This window comes from Dipodomys merriami, unplaced genomic scaffold (genome assembly GCF_024711535.1).
Source record: "Dipodomys merriami isolate MVZ:Mamm:240054 unplaced genomic scaffold, mDipMer1.0.p SCAF_44, whole genome shotgun sequence".
In the NCBI taxonomy this organism is placed as follows: Eukaryota; Metazoa; Chordata; class Mammalia; order Rodentia; family Heteromyidae; genus Dipodomys; species Dipodomys merriami.
In genome coordinates, this window is record NW_027206002.1 from 545051 (window position 1) to 562610 (window position 17560).

At 44.6% G+C, this 17560-nt stretch overlaps 1 protein-coding gene across 2 annotated transcripts in view; it reads right to left on the minus strand.

Moving 5' to 3' along the window:
- Positions 1–7710, minus strand: part of Fnip1 (folliculin interacting protein 1) — an 85689-nt gene extending 77979 nt beyond the window's left edge. For both annotated transcript variants that reach the window (XM_069993685.1, XM_069993684.1), the window contains exon 1: positions 7497–7710. In XM_069993685.1, coding sequence (XP_069849786.1) covers positions 7497–7588 — 92 coding nt within the window. In that variant the 5' untranslated portion in view covers positions 7589–7710. The remainder of the gene's footprint in view (positions 1–7496) is intronic.
- Between the last annotated feature and the right edge of the window lie 9850 nt (positions 7711–17560).

Below are 17560 nucleotides of genomic sequence, written 5' to 3' on the forward strand. Positions count from 1 at the left end.
CTCACACCTGTAACCCAGCTACTCAGGAAGCAGAGATCAAGATGACTGTGATCTGAGGCCAGCCCAGGCATGAATGAATAAATATGACAGAAGGGAAGGAGAGAGAGAGAGAGAGAGAGAGAGAGAGACAGAGACAGAGAGAGAGACAGAGAGAGAGACAGAGAGAGAGACAGAGAGAGAGACAGAGAGACAGAGAGACAGAGACAGAGAGACAGAGAGACAGAGAGACAGAGAAAACACCCTTTCAACAAAAAAGCCAGATCCAGATGTGGTAATCCCAGCTACTTGAGAGATACAGGCAGGAGAATCTCAGACTCATAGGGAAGACTCTATATGATGGAGGCATGGAATGAACCAAGTGATAGAGCACTTGTTAGCAGCACAGGCTCTGAGTTCAAACTTAAGTATTGGGAGTGGGAAGGGGAGGGAACTCACTCATTAAATGAGTAACTTTAGGAAATGACCACAAACAGGAATATCTTTGTTAAATCAGTTCAAATGTTATCAGAACATTCATCAAATATTTAGACCATATCTTCTTTGAGCCAGGCGTCAGAAGTACAGTAGTGTATCAGTTAGACAAAGTCTGCACCCTTACAAAACTTACAATCTAGTTAAGGATATGGATCCATAAAAATGCAATTATACCGCAGACATACACACACACACACACCCATAACGCAGTATATTTAATAGGTTTATTTTTGTTTTGCAATGCTGAGAATTGAATGAACCTAAGGATTTGTATATGATAGGTAAGTACCATTAAGGTCTATCCCCAACCTAATTCATGTACCATTTTGAAAACTTCACAATTAAAAAACTCTGCAAAGTCAGGAACTAATGGCTCACATCTGAGGATGTCAGTTTAAAGCCAGCCCAGGCAGGAAAGTCCACGAGACTCCTATCTCTAATTAACTACCAAACCACCAAAAGTGGAGTTATGGCTCCAGTGATAAGAGTACTATCCTTGAGCAAACAAAGCTCATGACCAGTGCCCAGGCCCTGGGCATGAGAAAATAAATAAAAAAGCAATCACAACAGAAGAAAACAACTGCCACAAGGATGTGATACAATGATAGAACACTTGCCTAGAAAGCATGTGTAAGGATGTAGGTTCTATCTGCAGCACAAAAGAAAGGAAGGGTAGAGGAAGAAGAAAGGAGAAGGAAAAAAAAAACGTGGGAGAATACAGGAGAATACAGCTAAAAAAAAAAAAAAAAAAAAGATGTGTTGTAGCCACAGTATTCCAAATAATGTATAAATCAGATAGTCTCAAGAACTACCAAGAAGTCTCAATCAGGCCCCACAACCAGAGGAAACACTTGAAAGAAGACTGGAAAAGAGAAACTAGGGAATGAAGGACTGTGGGAATTTTAACATTTGAGTACCTGTCATGCCACTGAAGTCTCAAAACTACTCTAAGTAAGGAGATGCCTTAGATACCTTTTAATATCTTTGCAGGGGGCTGGGAAGGTGGCTCAGTGGTAGAGCGTTTGCCTTGCATGCAGGAGGCCCTGGGTTTGATTCCTCAGCACCACATAAGAAAAAAAGAAAAAAGCCGGAAGTAGTGCTGTGGCTCAAGTGGTAGAGCGCTCGCCTTGAGCTGAAGAGCTGAGGGACAGCGCCCAGGCCCAGAGTTCAGGCCCCACGACAGGACCCAAAAAACAAACAAACAAAATAATATCTTTGCAGGGTCTATTATTCTCCAAACAACCCAAGTACATACGCGTGTGTGTGTGTGTGTGTGTGTGTCTGTCTGTCTGTCTGTCTGTCTGTCTGTCTGTCTGTCTGTCTGTCTGTCTGTGTCTGTATGTACTGGGACTTGAACTCCAGGTCTAGGCAATGTCCATGAGCTCTTTTGCTCAAGGCTAGCACTTTACCACTGAGCCACACTCCTCTTCAGGCTTTTTGTGGCTCATTGGAGAAGAGAGTCTCATGAACTTTTCCTGCCTGGGCTGGCTTCAAATCTTGATTCTCAGGACACAGCCTTCCAAGTAAGTAGGATTACATGCATGAGCCTCCAGTACCGGGCAGTTTAGGGACTTTTAATGCAAAACTGAGTATGGTTTGTTCCCCAGATGAGGTGATATAAAGAAGGAGAACTAGAAGCACTGCTCTAAGGTTTTATGATGACAAAAGAGAATGAAATTTAAGAACTCAGCAGTTAAGTACCAGAACTTTAGTTTGAAAACCAAGCGATCTGAACTGAGAAAGCAGGAGACATAAAGAACGACATTGACGCCCTTCATTGAATGACATGACAGTGCTTCTTAGAGTTACACATACAAATGCCACTGGGGCAGAAATCTGAACTTAGATCCAATACACACCCACAACTCTTTTTTTTTTTTTTTTTTTTTTTGGTCAGTCATGAGGCTTGAACTCTGGGCCTGGGCGCTGTCCCTGCACTCTTCAGCTCAAGGCGAGTGCTCTACTGCTTGAGCCACAGCGCCACTACCGGGTTTCTAGTGGTTTATTGGAGATACGAGTTTCACGGACTTTCCTTGCCCGGGCTGGCTTTGAACCGCGATCCTCAGATCTCAGCCTCCTGAGTAGCTAGGATTACAGGCGTGAGCCACCAGCGCCTGGCCTCATACCCACAACTCTTCAAAAGGCTAGCATGCCAAATTGAGTTTGACCCTTTTTTTTTTTTTTTTTGCTTGGTGGTATTGGGGTTTGAACTCAGGTCTTTGAGCTACTAGCCCATCACTGTATCACTTGACTCATACTTCCAGTCATATTTTTGCTGGTTATTTTAGAGAAAGAGTTTCTTGGACTTTCCCGCCTGGGCTTGCCTAGAACCTCCATTCTCCAGATCTCAGCCTCCTGAGGAGCTGGGATTATAGGAAGGCATGAGCCACTGGCACCTGTGGCAAAAGTTTAGACTTGGATAAGAATTTGCTGCTTTTTTTTTTTTTAATGTGAGAAAGGACAAGAGTACAGAAGATTTAGTTAGAATCTTTGCTACAGACAAGAACAAATGTTTCTATTTTAGGAATTTAACAAAAATATAGGGGCTGGGAAGGTGGCTCAGTGGCAGAGTGCTTGCCTTGCATGCATGGGCCCTAGGTTCAATTCCTCAGCACCACATAAGCAGAAAAAGCCAGAAGTGGGGCTGAGGCTCAAGTGGTAGAGCCCTGGTCTACAGCTAAAGAGCTGGGGGACAGTGCCCAGGCCAAGAGTTCAGGCCCCACAACAGACAAAAAAATAAATAAATAATTATATATATATATATATATAGAGAGAGAGAGAGAGAGAGAGAGAGAGAGAGAGAGAGAGAGAGAGAGAGAGAGAGAGACATTATTTGACCAAAACATAGCTGTCTTATAAACATTTTACTTTAAAACTTTTTTCAGCCAGGCCCTGGTGGCTCACACCTGTAATCCTAGCTACTCAGGAGGCTGAGATCTGAGGATTACAGTTCAAAGCCAGCTGGGACAGGAGAGCCCATGAGACTCTTACCTCCAATTAACCACCAGAAAACTGGAAGTGGCTCTGTGGCTCAAAGTGGTAGACTGCTAGCCTTGAGCAAAAGAGCTCAGGGACAGTACCCAGACCTTGGGTTCAAGCCCCATGACCTTCCCTCATGAAAGTAAGGGTCGTGATCTTAGACATCTTTTCCAATGGATTAACCATGAAAGACAATATTTAAGAACTCCTATGTCTTCTTTATCCAAACTATCTCTTATCCTAGAGTCCTACTGTGCCTGATCACCCCTGGGCTCCATATATACTGTTTACTCACGGAGACTGAGTTCTGAGAGGATCACGGTTCAAAGCCAGCCTGGGCAAGAAAGTCTGTGAGACCGTTATCTCCAATAAACCACCAGAAAACTGGAAGTGGTGCTGGGGCTCAAGTGGTAGAGTGCTAGGCTAGAGCTGTGACAGCACCCAGGCGCAGAGTTCAAGCCCCACAACCGACAAAACAAAACAAAAAAAACTGACTATATAAAATGATACCAAAGACCTCCTTACGCAAATGCAAGTTAAAATCACAATGAAATGCTAGTATACTTTGAAGAATGGCCATAATCAAGACTCAAAATGATTAAGATAGTAAATGTCCTATGTTTCTTACCACAGTAAACCTTTATACACTACTATTTGGAATATAAAAGGAAACTATTTTGATAGAATATGGAGGAAATTTTTTGGGGGGACAGGGTTCTTGCTGTGTAGTCCATGCTGGACTTGAACTCAAGATCCTCCTGCCTCAGCTTCTCACAACACTTAGAATTAAAACCCAGTTATTATAATGCAGTCCCACTGGTATCCACCCAAAGGAAACAAAAATATTGTTTCCAAATAAAGATTCGTATACAAATACTCAAATAATTGTTTATATAGCCCAAATCTGAAAAATAATTCAAATACCCTTCAACCAGGGAGTCATAAACAATTGTATATCCATATAATAGAATACCATTCAGAAATTAAGTATGGATGTACTAGTAAAGTCAACAACACAAATACATCTCAAAACTATCATTCTTGATGAAAATGAGACACATGGCTATACAAAGTATGATTACACTGATATGAAATGCTAGAGAAGTCAAAACTGTAATGAGGCGGGCTTTGGTGACTCAAGCCTGTAATCCTAGCTTCTCAGGAGGCTAAGAGATGAGGATCACAGTTCAAAGCCAGCCAGGGCAGCAATGTCCATGAGACTTTTATCAACAATTAACCACTAGAAATCCTGAAGTGGTGCTGGGCTCAAGAGGTAGAGCACTAGCCTTGAGCTGAAGAGCTCAAGGACAGTGTCCAGGCCCAGAATTCAAGCCCCACCACCTACCAAAAAAAAAAAAAAAAAAAAAGTAATGAAAAAAAGTAGATCAGGTCGGGCACAGGTGGCTCACCAGTAATCCTAGCTACTCAGGAGGCAGAAATCTGAGGATCGTGGGTCAAAGCCAGCCCCGGCAGCAGGAAAGTCCATGAGACTCTTATCTCCAATAAAGTATTCAAAAAAAGCCAGAAATGGCACTGTGGCTCAAGTGGTAGAATGTTAACCTTGAGCAAAAGAAGCTCAGAGACAGTGCCCAGGCCGAGAGTTCAAGCCCTAGAACAGGCCAAAAAAAAAAAAAAGTAAGTAGGGGCTGGGAAGGTAGCTCAGTGCTTGCCCTGGGTTGGATTCCTCAGTACCACATAAGCAGAAAAAGCTGCAAGTGTTGCTTCGGCTCAAGTGGTACAGCACTAGGCCCACAGTTCAGGCCCCACCACCACCACCAACAACAACAAAAAAAGACAAAAAGTAAGTATAGCAGCTACTCCCTTGAGTGCAGAAGTGGTTAGTGTCTGACTGCAAAGACATACAAGGAAGCTTGATGGAACTATTCCAAGAAAAATTCACTGGAGTCATGAATACACAGCTGCATATATAAAACAATCCACAGAACTGTACCCTTTAAAATGTACTTACATTTTACTGAACATACATTGTGGCTCAATAAAGTTTTTTAAAAAGATCTTAGCTGATGATATCTGCATGTCACTGGGTGACTTGTGAGGTCAACCAGTCTTCATTTCCTCTCATGTACACTTGTACACATATCTTATTTTTAAAGCAATTGCTTCTATGTCATGCAGTTATTGGGCTTCCACACTGGAAAAAGGATTATACAGTTACCTATACCCTATTTGCCCTATCTCACAAAGAGGTTATGAAATACCAAATAAGATAACTGATGAGAAAGTTCTTTGGCAACTGTAAAGTATTGCACAATTACACAGTAGATTTAACATTTTTTTCAAAAATAGACATGAAAACCATTTTTACACCCAGGACCTGAGATTCTTGTAAATTTGAGTATCCAAAGTCATCCTTTGCTCAAAAATAACAAATAGTTGCCTGTTCAAATGTCCTTTGAAATATCCCTCCAGAACCTGCTTCCTATTTGTCTCTTGGGTTATTTAATGTCTCAGTGTAGTATTATCTAGTATTATCTTCACTTTCATTTTTCAAAGAAAAAGACAACTGTGAATAAATATTTTTTTTAAGTCAGACCAGCATAGTAAGATAATTACTTCTCAGTACAGGGAGAAAATTAGTATTTAGAAAACTTTTACTAAGCACTTTTTCAAAATGTACAAAACTGAGATTTTCCTTCCTCTATGGTAAAATTTCTCGACATGCAGTATTTCAATTCCACATATCTTTACTGTTTCCTGATGTGACTTGCATTCGTGAGAGGGTAATTTTTTTTTTTAATATAAAAACCTTCAAAACCCGTGTGGTACAATCATTTCACACTTTTGCCTGCAGCAAAATTTCACAGATTCTCATTTTTTCCGACTGCTATTATACAAGTGGGCTCTCCTCTCCTATCAAGTTGGAATGATAGTTGACATTTGGCCTAGTGGTGCTTGCCATTTTCCACACTGCGGTTTAAGTATGGAGGCATCTTGGAAGACACTACATAGTCTCCTTCCAATGGAGTTTCAAAAACTGGATTTCCCCCCCACCCCCACCCGAAACCAAGTTTCTACCACATCTCACAAGCTCGGAGTTATACCATTGGCAACAGGTACTGCAACCCCAAACAGACAAAGCCTACCACCCCCCCCCAAAATATATATATATATATTCTGCTATCGTTTTCGATCTTTAAGGCTCCTGTTCCGTAACAGGTGTAATAAGCGTGGGGGGGGGGGGAAAGGGGGGGAGAAGAGGGACTCCACAGCCAGTTCTAACGCCAAGGCTTCCACCACGCGACTCTGTACCACTTCAGCCTGGTCAATAGCAATCCTAACCTCGCAGGTGTCACGTTTCTCCTTCGATCACACTAAGGTCGCTCAGTCTGATTTAAAAAAAAAAAAAAAAAAAAAAAAAAAGCACGGCTCCAATTTGGGTTCGCTACACCCCTCCAACCCCTTTTCTTCTAAAAGGGTTCCCTACACGCCGCCCCCCCCGCCAGTCTTACACTCCCAGGAGCGGGCCAAACGTGCACCTCGGTTCCCCGATGCCAACCCCAGCTGGAAAGGAGCCTTCCCACAGGGCGACTTGCTCCCGGGGAGGAGGGGAGAGGGCTGAGGTCCAATCCAGCCCGCGCCCAATTCTCCTTTTGGCAGCCGGGACCGCGGGAGCCCCAGCTACTCCGGCCGCGGTGCCGGGGGGGGGGGGGAGGGGGGGGGGAGGAGGGGGGGAGTAGAGGCCGAGCGGCGGCGTGGCTGCGGCCGGACGTAAACAAACCCACTGGGAGTGGGGGGTGGGGGGTGGGGAAGCATGGCGGAGGATGGGGTGCGGCGAGGAGACCCGGACCCGGCCCTCCGGTCCACGTCCCCGTCCCCCCCCTCCCCGCCCCCACCACAACCACACACACCCCGCCGCCGCCGTGGACCCGGGACCCAGCGCGCGCGCGCGCGTGCGCGTGCACGCAGCCGCAGGGGCCCGAACCCCAAAGGCCCACCGACCCTCCCGGGAGCTCCCGGGCCCCCTGAGGCCACACGGCCTGCGCGCCCCCCCCCCCCGCGCCGCCCCGCAGCGCGCCCCCTACCTGAACGCGCAATCCGGGTCTCGGGCGTCTCGGCCTGGTGAACCCAGTCCGTTCCTTTTGCTGAAAAGCTTCTGGAACAGCGTGGGGGCCATGCTAGCCAGTGCCAGGCCTCCGTGGTGGGGGGGAGAGGGGAAAGGAGGGGAGTCGCTCGGCTTTGGGGCGCTTCGCTCAGGGCCCCCAGCTCCTACAGCCGCCCCGCCACCCCCATGGGCGCCTCAGTCATATGACAGAAATTAGTCACTTCAAACGGCCACGGCGCGCGGGGCGGGGCTCGAGGCGAGGCCGACGTTGATTGGCTGGCGGCGAGCCCCCGTCACGTGTCGGCGCGCGGAGGGCGGGGGGAGCGGGCGGGGGTGTGGGGCGGGGCCGGCGGGTGAGTCCCGTCCCCGGGCGGCTCACGAGGCGGGGCGTGCCCTGAGCGGAGGGCACAGCTCGGTGGCTGGCGAGGGTGCCGGGCGGGGCGGAGCGCCCTCCGGACGGGTTCCTCTGCTGAGGCTGTGGGTGCCTATCTGGGACTACGGTGGGGTGACGCAGTGAACGACGACGACGCGGACCGTGGCGTGCCTGAGTTCACCCGCGACCCTGAGAGGTGCAGACGGCCCCGCCGGGCCGGCGACTCTCCGCCCAGCCCGCGCGGCCTCCTGCGCCTCCGCCGCCGATAAATCGCCGCAGCGGCCCGGGGTTGGGGGTGGGGGGGTGGACAATCGTTCGCTCCCCCCTCCTCAGAGTTTTCAACTAGAAAACTCCTGACACCAGCCGGCAATTCGTCTGTGGGAAGACCCCCCCCCCCCCCCGCCCGGGACTGGAAGTCCAGGCTGTTTCCCTTGGTAACCCACAAGAATCCCATGCGAAACTCTGAATAGCTAAACCCTTCGTGCTGATTGTTTTCGAATTCTGGGGGGCTGAGGGTGTGTATATATAGTTGGAGGGTGAAAGGCTTGCATCGCAGGCACCAGAAACAAAAAATGTTCAGAGAGACTATGACAGGTGGGGCAGGGGTCAGAGCTTTCATGAAATAAAAAGTGTTAGCTCCAGGTAGGTATAGGTGTGGGGAAAGGAGGTGGAATTGTAACCAAAGACAAAGTGCGGGGAGGAAACGGGATAACACTTCACGAGAAAAAAAATAGGATATGTAAATGATCTCACCGTCTTTTTGAGCCCATACAACTAAAATACGTCAGGATTCAGACAAAACTAGTCCTACAAATTTGTAACATCCTCATCCACTCACCCACTCAAAGATAGGCAGTTCTCAGAAATGTGGATAGAAGGAAATAATGAACCTGGCCAGAGGGTTAATTTTGACAATGGGTATAGACATCAATCACGTGCAGATAGAACTTAAATTTTAAGAGCTCAAGCTTACCTAGTAAAAGAATAATTGTGATAATTTATATCTCTTTGATAAGTTGCCTATGGCCTACATGTTGAGTTCCAAGTTTACAAGCAGGCCCAGTGTTACAGGATGGTCTCAAGCTTGAAAGTCTCCTGTTTCCACCTCCCAAGTGCACAAGGTCAAGGTTTCTAAAGCACTAATTAGAAATGATGAAGAAATGTACTCATAGCTGGACATAATGGCTAGCCTTGTCATCTCAGCTACATAAAAAGTTGAAAACAGAGTTGAGGTTTCAGGCCAACCAGGGCAAAAATGTTCAAGATAGCCCATCTCAACAGAAAAACTTAAGCATGGCTGGATGCACTTGTGATCTCAGCTACAATGCAAAGTATAAATAGGAAGATCGGGGTTTAGGCGGACACTGGCAAAAAGTGAGACCCTAACTCAAAAATAATTAGAGCAAAATAAGTGTGGCTCAAGGAGTAGGGGTGCCTATCAAGTGTGAAGCCCTGAGTTCAAACTCTAAGTGCTCGTATCACAAAAAGGAAAGAAAGAAGGAAGGGAGGAAGGGAGAAAGGAAGGAAGAAATGGAAGGAAAGGAAAAGGGAAGGAAGGAAGGAAGGAACCCATCCCCAGAATGTTTAAATTCTGGACATTGGGATTTCACAGTAAACAAAATAAATTTCTAGATGAGAAGACACTAAACATAGTGACTAGTTTGAAGGAAATAACTTAGTGATGAGTGAAGACATAGGAAAAGTATTTCTGAGAAGATAACACAATTTAAAGTACATAGAAAAATCAGTTAAAGTCCTCTGTGCCAACTCCAGAAGCTATATGGGATTCTAAATAACCAGAACTAGCCAGGTGCCAGTGGCTCACACCTGTAATCCTAGCTACTCAGGAGGCTGAGATCTGAGGATTGCTGTTCAAAGCCAGCCTGGGCAGGAAAGTCCGTGAGACTCATCTCTGATAAAGCAGTAGAAAACCAGAAGTGGTGCTGTGGCTCAAGCAGTAGAGCACTAGCCTTGAGCTGAAGAGCTAAGAGATAGCGTCCAAGCCCTGAGTTCAAGCCCCACGACTGACAACAACAAAAAAAAAATACCAGAACTGTATCTACCTATACATTTCAGATAACTCTCTGGATTCTGGCACCAACATTATGATGCCAGAGCTATGTATTTTTTCCAACAAGATGGTTGTATATAACATAGAATTACATTTTTATATAAAAACAAATCTATGTTTTTTAAAAGTGAAAGTGTATGCATCAGTCAATGAATCAATCATTTGGGGAACTTCTGTTTTTTACACTAGCAAATTATTATGAGTGGAAACAGGCTCAAGCTTTTATATAGAACCAAAGACTGTAAGAACTCCAGGTCTCTTCAGAAGGAAGCTTCCAAATACAATAACCTTGTGTGCTTTCATCTTGGGAAAAATTACTTCATGGGTAATTATAGTTATTAATAGTAAGGGGAAAGAACATTACTGCTTGCATAAGAGATACCTTAGTATTCTCTAGTCATGTAATAATTTCATTTCTGTAGTCTCAGTTTTATACTTGAAAGGTACATTTCCCTTATATTGCAGCCTAGTGCTAAAATCAGATCCAAAGAACACTTAAATGATAGGTTTATAATAGAAGAAAATCCAACTCTACTTAAATTTAAAGATTTCTGAAATCAGCATCAGTGTATACTATTTTTTTTCCTTTCACATACTACTGCCTCATCCCATAGAGAAGATGAGGTATCTTCAAAGCAGCCTTTTTTTTGGGGGGGGTCCGGTTGTGGGGCCTGAACTCTGGGCTTGGGCGCTGTCCCTCAGCTCTTCAGCTCAAGGCTAGCGCTCTACCACTTGAGCCACAGCGCCACTTCCGGCTTTTTTCTTTTTTGCTTATGTGGTGCTGAGGAATCGAACCCAGGGCCTCAGGCATGCAAGGCAAGCGCTCTACCACTGAGCCACCTTCCCAGCCCCAAAGCAGCCTTTTTTAAGTTTAAGGAGTCAGCCTGGAAGAAGTATGAGAAAGCTAATAATTGTTATCTATCTAATTAGTTCTATGTTAACTGAATGTGCAACTATTGAGTTGCAAATATTAAACACAAATCCTACATTCTCAAGAAATCTCCCCCAAATCCTAACAATCCCTGGTCTTTATCAAACTGCCTCCAAAACCACTCTTCTGAAAATATGACAAGTCAACTCTTCACTAAAGCCACTTCTGGTTCTAGATAAGGAAAGATGGCAAGAAACTGGAATCTTCATCCTTTAACCACCAACACTAAGACAGTAATGCTAAATTATTCTGAAATATATTTTCATTGATAACATCTCAGAACACGCAGTCCACTTATATGGAATTAGGGTACCTCAGTTTTAAAACCTTTTCAACCAACTACTTACTGCTATGTGATAAGAAAAGGCAGCTTTGCAGATGACGCTGTTGCTCGTAGTTATCAGCTGCCAGCCATGGCCAACTACACAGTGTTCTTCCAGTTGCTGCCAGCAAGCCCTTGGTCAGCATCTCCATCAAGCTATTTGCAGACAAAGTTCCAAAGACAAGCCAGGTGCCCGTGGCTCACACCTGTAATCCTAGCCACTCAGGAGGCTGAGATCTGAGGATCATGGTTCAAAGCCAGCCCAGGCAGGAAAGTCTATGAGATTCTTATCTCCAATTAACCACCAGAAAACCAAAAGTGGTGCTGTGGCTCAAGTGGTAGAGCGTTAGCCTTGAGCTGCAGAGCTAAGGGACAGCTCCCAGGCCCAGAGTTCAAGCCCCACAACAAGTTCCAAAGACAGCAGAAAACTCATGCTCCCATGCTCTGAGCACTGGTAAGAAAGAATATGGTTATGAGGGCTTCTGCTTTCACAGGATGATCTCAGGATTCATGTGCCAAGGAGGTGATTTCACATGCCATAATGACACTGTTGGCAAGTCCACTTCAGAGAGAAATATGATGAGAACTTCATCCTAAAGCATAAACATCCTGGCATCTTGTCCATGGCAAATGCTGGACCAAACACATTTGCGTTTGGTTCCCCATTTTACATCTGCATTGTCAAGACTGTTGGATAGCAAGCATGTAGTCTTTGGGATGGTGAAAGACGGTATGGAAGTCATTCAGGGCTTTGAGTCCGAGAATGGTAAGACCAGCAAGAAGGTCACTGTTACCAATTGCAGACAACTCTAATACATTTGACTTGGTTTATCAGGAGAGTACCCTTCCACCCCAGCAGCTTGCAAGATCCTGTCATCTTAGTGCTGTCATTGCAGTTGGGGGGGGGGGTGTTCCATGTTTTCCTTACTCCCCTAAACTTAGCTGGATTGTTAACTCTGCCTAGCTGCAGAGTTAAGTTAATGATTATGAACATAAAAATGAAACAAACAAAAAAGAAAAGGCAGTGGTTTGAAGCACTGGAAGACAAAAAATATTTAGCAGACACTGAAGTCTTCCCCCAGGTCTCAGACTATTTCAATCACTGGAGGTATGGTGTGGAAAAATAGAGTTCTTCTTCTTGGGAACTTAGTTCTTAATAGGAAGAAAGAAAATAAACAAGATATTGCAAATGGTGCTAAGAGTAAGGAAAGAGATAGTTAGATAGGGTGGTCAAGGAAGGCCCATGCTAAGAAATCAGTATTTGAACTGCAATCTAAAGGATTTAAGTATCCAGCTATACTGGAGAACACTCTGGCTGAGAGAAGAAAAAGTATGAAGGTTCTATGGTAGTAATGGTTTTGGTCTGCTTAAAGAAAAGAAAGGAGATCACATAAACTAGAGAATACTTGGGGAAGTAGAGATCGTTTGGATATGGTTAGAAAACTATAAGGGGCCAAATTAACCATAAATTTTCATAAATCACAGGAAGAAAGTGAGATTAAGAGTCATGGGAAGGCTGTGAAGGTGGCTCAGTGGTAGAGCGCTTGCCTTGCATGCATGAGGCCCTGGGTTCGATTCCTCAGCACCACATAAGCAAAAAGAAAAAAACCAGAAGTGGCGCTGTGGCTCAAGTGGTAGAGCGCTAGTCTTGAGCTGAAGAGCTGAGGGACAGTGACCAGGCCCAGAGTTCAGGCTCCATGAGCGGACCCCCCCCCCCACACACACACAAAAAGAGTCATGGGAGTAACAATAAAATGTATACTTTAAAAAAACCTGGGGGCTAGGAAGGTGGCTCAGTGGTAGAGCGCTTGCCTTGCATGCATGAGGCCCTGGGTTCGATTCCTCAGCACCACATAAGCAAAAAGAAAAAAGCCGGAAGTGGCGCTGTGGCTCAAATGGTAGAGTGCTAGCCTTGAGCTGAAGAGCTGATGGACAGCACCCAGGCCCAGAGTTCAGGCCCACGACTGGACCCAAAAAATAAAAATAAATAAAAAAATAAAAAAAAATAAAAAAAACCTGGAGCTGGTGGCTCATGCCTGTAATCCTAGCTAATCAGGAGGCTAAGATCTGAGGATGGTGGTTTAAAGCCAGCCTGGGCAGGAAAAGTCTGTGAGACTCTTATCTCCAATTAACCATCAGAAAAACAGAAGTAGTGCTGTGGCTCAAGAGCTCAGACAGTGCCTGAGTTCAAGCCCTATCACTGGCAAAAAGAAAAAAAGATAGGAGCTGTTGAATGAGTTTCAAATAGTAGAGAAATATGATCCAATTTATATTTACTCCAGCTGCTCTGTAGAGAAAATATTTGAGTAAGAAAGGAAGCACTGCTTTTTCTCAAAAAGAAAGCAAATAGGTGGCTACTGCTATGGTAAAAGAGAACTGGTAATGGCTCACTGAAGTTATTTTAGAGATGAGAACACAGTAAATTAGAACACAGTAAAGCCACCAGCATAAGCATGTTCATTGCAGTATTATTCACCATAGCCAAGGTATGGAAACAGCCCAGATGCCCTTCAATGGATGAATAGAGAATATGTTGTATATACACAATGGAATTTTACTCATCCATTAGAAAGAATGACATTGCATCATTTATAAAGAAATGGAAGGACCTGGAAAAAAAATTGTGTTCAGTGAGGTAAATCAGGCCATGGAAGCTAGAATTAACTTATAAATATATAAGTAAACACTCTGAGTGGTATGCAAGTGTACACAAATGTATTAACTGAAATATGGTAGATTCAGGGAAGACTGTGAGAAGGCTCACAGTCCAACAAAATAAATACCAGGCAACAGGTACTCAAAAGAAGTGGAGACATGGAGAGAGAAGGGGAGAATGCAGTCATAAAATCCAATGTGAGCCTGTGAATGTGGCCTAGTGGTAGAATGCTTGCCTAGCATGCATGAAGCCTTGGGTTCGATTCCTCAGTAACACATACACAGAAAAAGCCAAAAGTGGAGCTGTGGTTCAAGTGGTAGAGTGCTAGCCTTGAGCAAAAGCAGCTCAGGAACAGTGCCCAGGGACTCTGAGTTCAAGCCCCAGTACTAGCCAAAAAAATTAAAAAAAAAAAAAGAAGGGAAGAAAAATTAAGGATGACACATATTTTTTGCCTTAAGCTACTTAATGGTAATAACAATGCTGAAAAGACTGGAAAGCACAGGTCAGAAAGGGAAAATCAAGTATATTAAATTAGTATATATTAAATTTGAATTACCTATTTAGACATTCCTAAGAGAGTTTGAGTAGACTATACAGAGAGAAACCAGTATTAAGAGGAGAAATTTGGGAGGCAGCTGCTCATAGAATATAATGCATTATGATTTTTAAATCACTTAGAAAACACTATTTAAAAAAATTTCAAGCCTGACATTGGTGTAATCCTAGCTGTAATCCTAGGTACTCAGGAGACTGAGATCTGAGAATCACAGTTCAGCCAGCCTGGGTAGGAAAGTCTGTGAGACCCTTATATCCAATTAACCACCAAAAAACTGGAAGTGATGCTGTGGCTCAAGGGGTAGAGCGCTCACTTTGAGCTGAAGAGCTCAGGGACAACACCCAGGCTCTAAGTTCAAGCCCCGTGACTGACAAAAAAAAAAAATCTCAAATCTACCATTGAAAATTTCAGTTTAAAATGCATGAAAGACATCATGTTATTTCTGCTTTAACATTTTTAACCCATAACCCTTCTGTACATCATCTTTATGACAATAAAAATGGTTGTTTTGGGTTTTTTTTTTGATTAGTCATGGGGCTTGAACTCTGGGCTTGGGTGCTATCCCTGTGCTCTTCAGCTCAAGGCAAGCACTCTACTGATTGAGCCACAGCACTACTTCTGGTTTTCTGGTTAATTGGAGATAAGAGTCTCACAGACTTTTCTGCCCTGGCTGGCTTTGAACCGAGATCCTCAGATCTCAGCCTCCTCAGTAGCTAGGATTACAGGCATGAGCCACTGGTGCCGGGCTAAAAATGGTTTTTTTTAAATTTTTAACTCACCCGGTACTGTGGCTCATGCCTATAATCCTAACTACTCAGGAGGCTGAGATCTGAGGATTTTGGTTCAAAGCCAGCCCAGGCAGGAAAATCTGAGAGATTCTTATCTCCAGTTAACCACCAGAAAACCAGAAGTGGGGCTATGGCTCAAGTGGTAGAGCACCATCCTTAGGCTGAAGAGGTGAAGCACAGCACCCAGGTGAAGGACAGCACCCAGGCCCAGAGTTCAGCCCCATGACTGAGGAAAAAAAAATTAACTCAATGTTTTCAAGGGGAGACATGAGATTGTTTTTTCTGAGGCATGATTTGAATATATTGTCTTATTTTTTATGCAGGTTCTGGGGTTTGAACTCAGGGCCTGATCACTGTCCCTGAACTTTTTTTTGTCAGTAATGGGGCTTGAACCCTGGGACTGGGTGCTGTCTGTTAGCTCTTCAGCTCAAGACTAGCACTCTACTACTTGAGCCACATGCCACTTCTGGTTTTCTGGTGGTTAATTGGAGATAAGTGTCTCATGAACTTTCCTGCCCAGGCTGGCTTTGAGCTGCGATCCTCAGATCTGAGTTTCCTGAATAGACTGGATTACAGGTATGAGTCACTGGTGCCCAGCTTGCCCCTGAGGTTTTTTTTTTTTCAAAGCTAGCACTCTACCACTGGAGCCACATCTCCACTTTTTTTTTTTTTTTTTTGGTCCGGTTGTGGGGCCTGAACTCTGGGCCTGAGCACTGTCCCTCAGCTCTTCAGCCACTTAAGCCACAGCGCCACTTCTGGCTTTTTTCTTTTTGCTTATGTGGTGCTGAGGAATTGAACCCAGGGCCTCAGGCATGCAAGGCAAGCGCTCTACCACTGAGCCAACTTCCCAGCCCTACTTTTTTTTTTTTGGTGATTAATTGGAATTGTGTGTTACACTTTCCTGAGCAGGTTGGCTTTGAACTGTGATCCTCATCTCAGTTTCTTGAGTAGCTAGGATGATATGTATGAGCCACTAGTGATCAGCTGAATACATTATTTTTATTTTTATTTCTTTGATTGGTCATGGGGCTTGAACTCTGGCGTGGGCACTGTCCCTCAGCTCTTCAGCTCAAGGCGAGCACTCTACCACTTGAGGCACAGAGCCACTTCTGGTTCTCTGGTGGTTTATTGGAGATCAAGAGTCTCATGGACTTTCCTGCCTGGGCTGGCTTTGAACTGTGATCACAGTTCAGATATCAGCCTCCTGAGTAGCTAGGATTATAGGTGTGAGTCACCTGCACCCAGCATGAACACATAATCTTTTTTTTTTTTTTTTTTTTTTTTTTTTTTTTTTTAAATTTTTTTTTTGGTCCGGTTGTGGGGCCTGAACTCAGGGCCTGGGCGCTGTCCCTCAGCTCTTCAGCTCAGGGCTGGCGCTCTACCACTTGAGCCACAGTGCCACTCCCGGCTTTTTTCTTCTTGCTTATATGGTGCTGAGGAATTGAACCCAGGGCCTCAGGCTTGCAAGGCAAGCGCTCTACCACTAAGCCACCTTCCCAGCCCATGAACACATAATCTTAAATGCTTTACAATGAAGGATTTTTTTGTTGTTGTGGTCCTAGGGATCAAATCCAAGGCTTTGCTCATGCTATTGTCAGTTTTATCACTGAGGTATGCTTACAATCCCCAAAATTAAGTCTAGCTATGGAGTAAGGTAAAGGGGTCTGAGTCTGTTGTTAAGCATTCTGCCCTCACCCCCCCACACACACACCCCTCGTGTTTTGGGTTGAATCCAGGTCCTTAGGCATGATAGCTAAATGTTCTACCCCTAAGCTTTATCATTAGCCCTTTTTTGTTTTAATTTTATTTTATGGTAAAGATGCTGTACAGAGGGGTTGTAGTTATGTAAGGCAATGAATACATTTCTTGTCAAATATTGTTATCCAGTCCTTTTTCTCCCACTATTCCTTTCTTCCCCTACACCTTCCCTTGCCCCCCTAAGTTGTAAAGTTCATTTCCAACTTAGTGCCTTGTAAGTATCATTGTTGCACTGGGTCATCCTTTGTTCTTGTTTCAACATTTTGTTATTACCCTTCCCTTTCCCAAATTAGACAAATACATACACAAGATGCAGGGTACAACTTTATTTTAACGGGTTGGATGCATGACTCAGTTTGTAGAGCACTAGCCAAGGAGTAAAAGTGGCAGGTACTGAGTTTTGAGTTCAGGTCTTGGACCTTAAGAGGAAAATAAGTCTCACTGAGTTGCTTAGGCAGACCTGGAATTCATGGTCCTCCTGCTTTAGCCTCCCAAGTAGATGGGATGACAGATGTGTACCACTACCTCTGGGCGATTATTAGACTTTTTTTTGTTGTTGTTGGTCTTGGGGGCTCAACTCTGGGCCTGG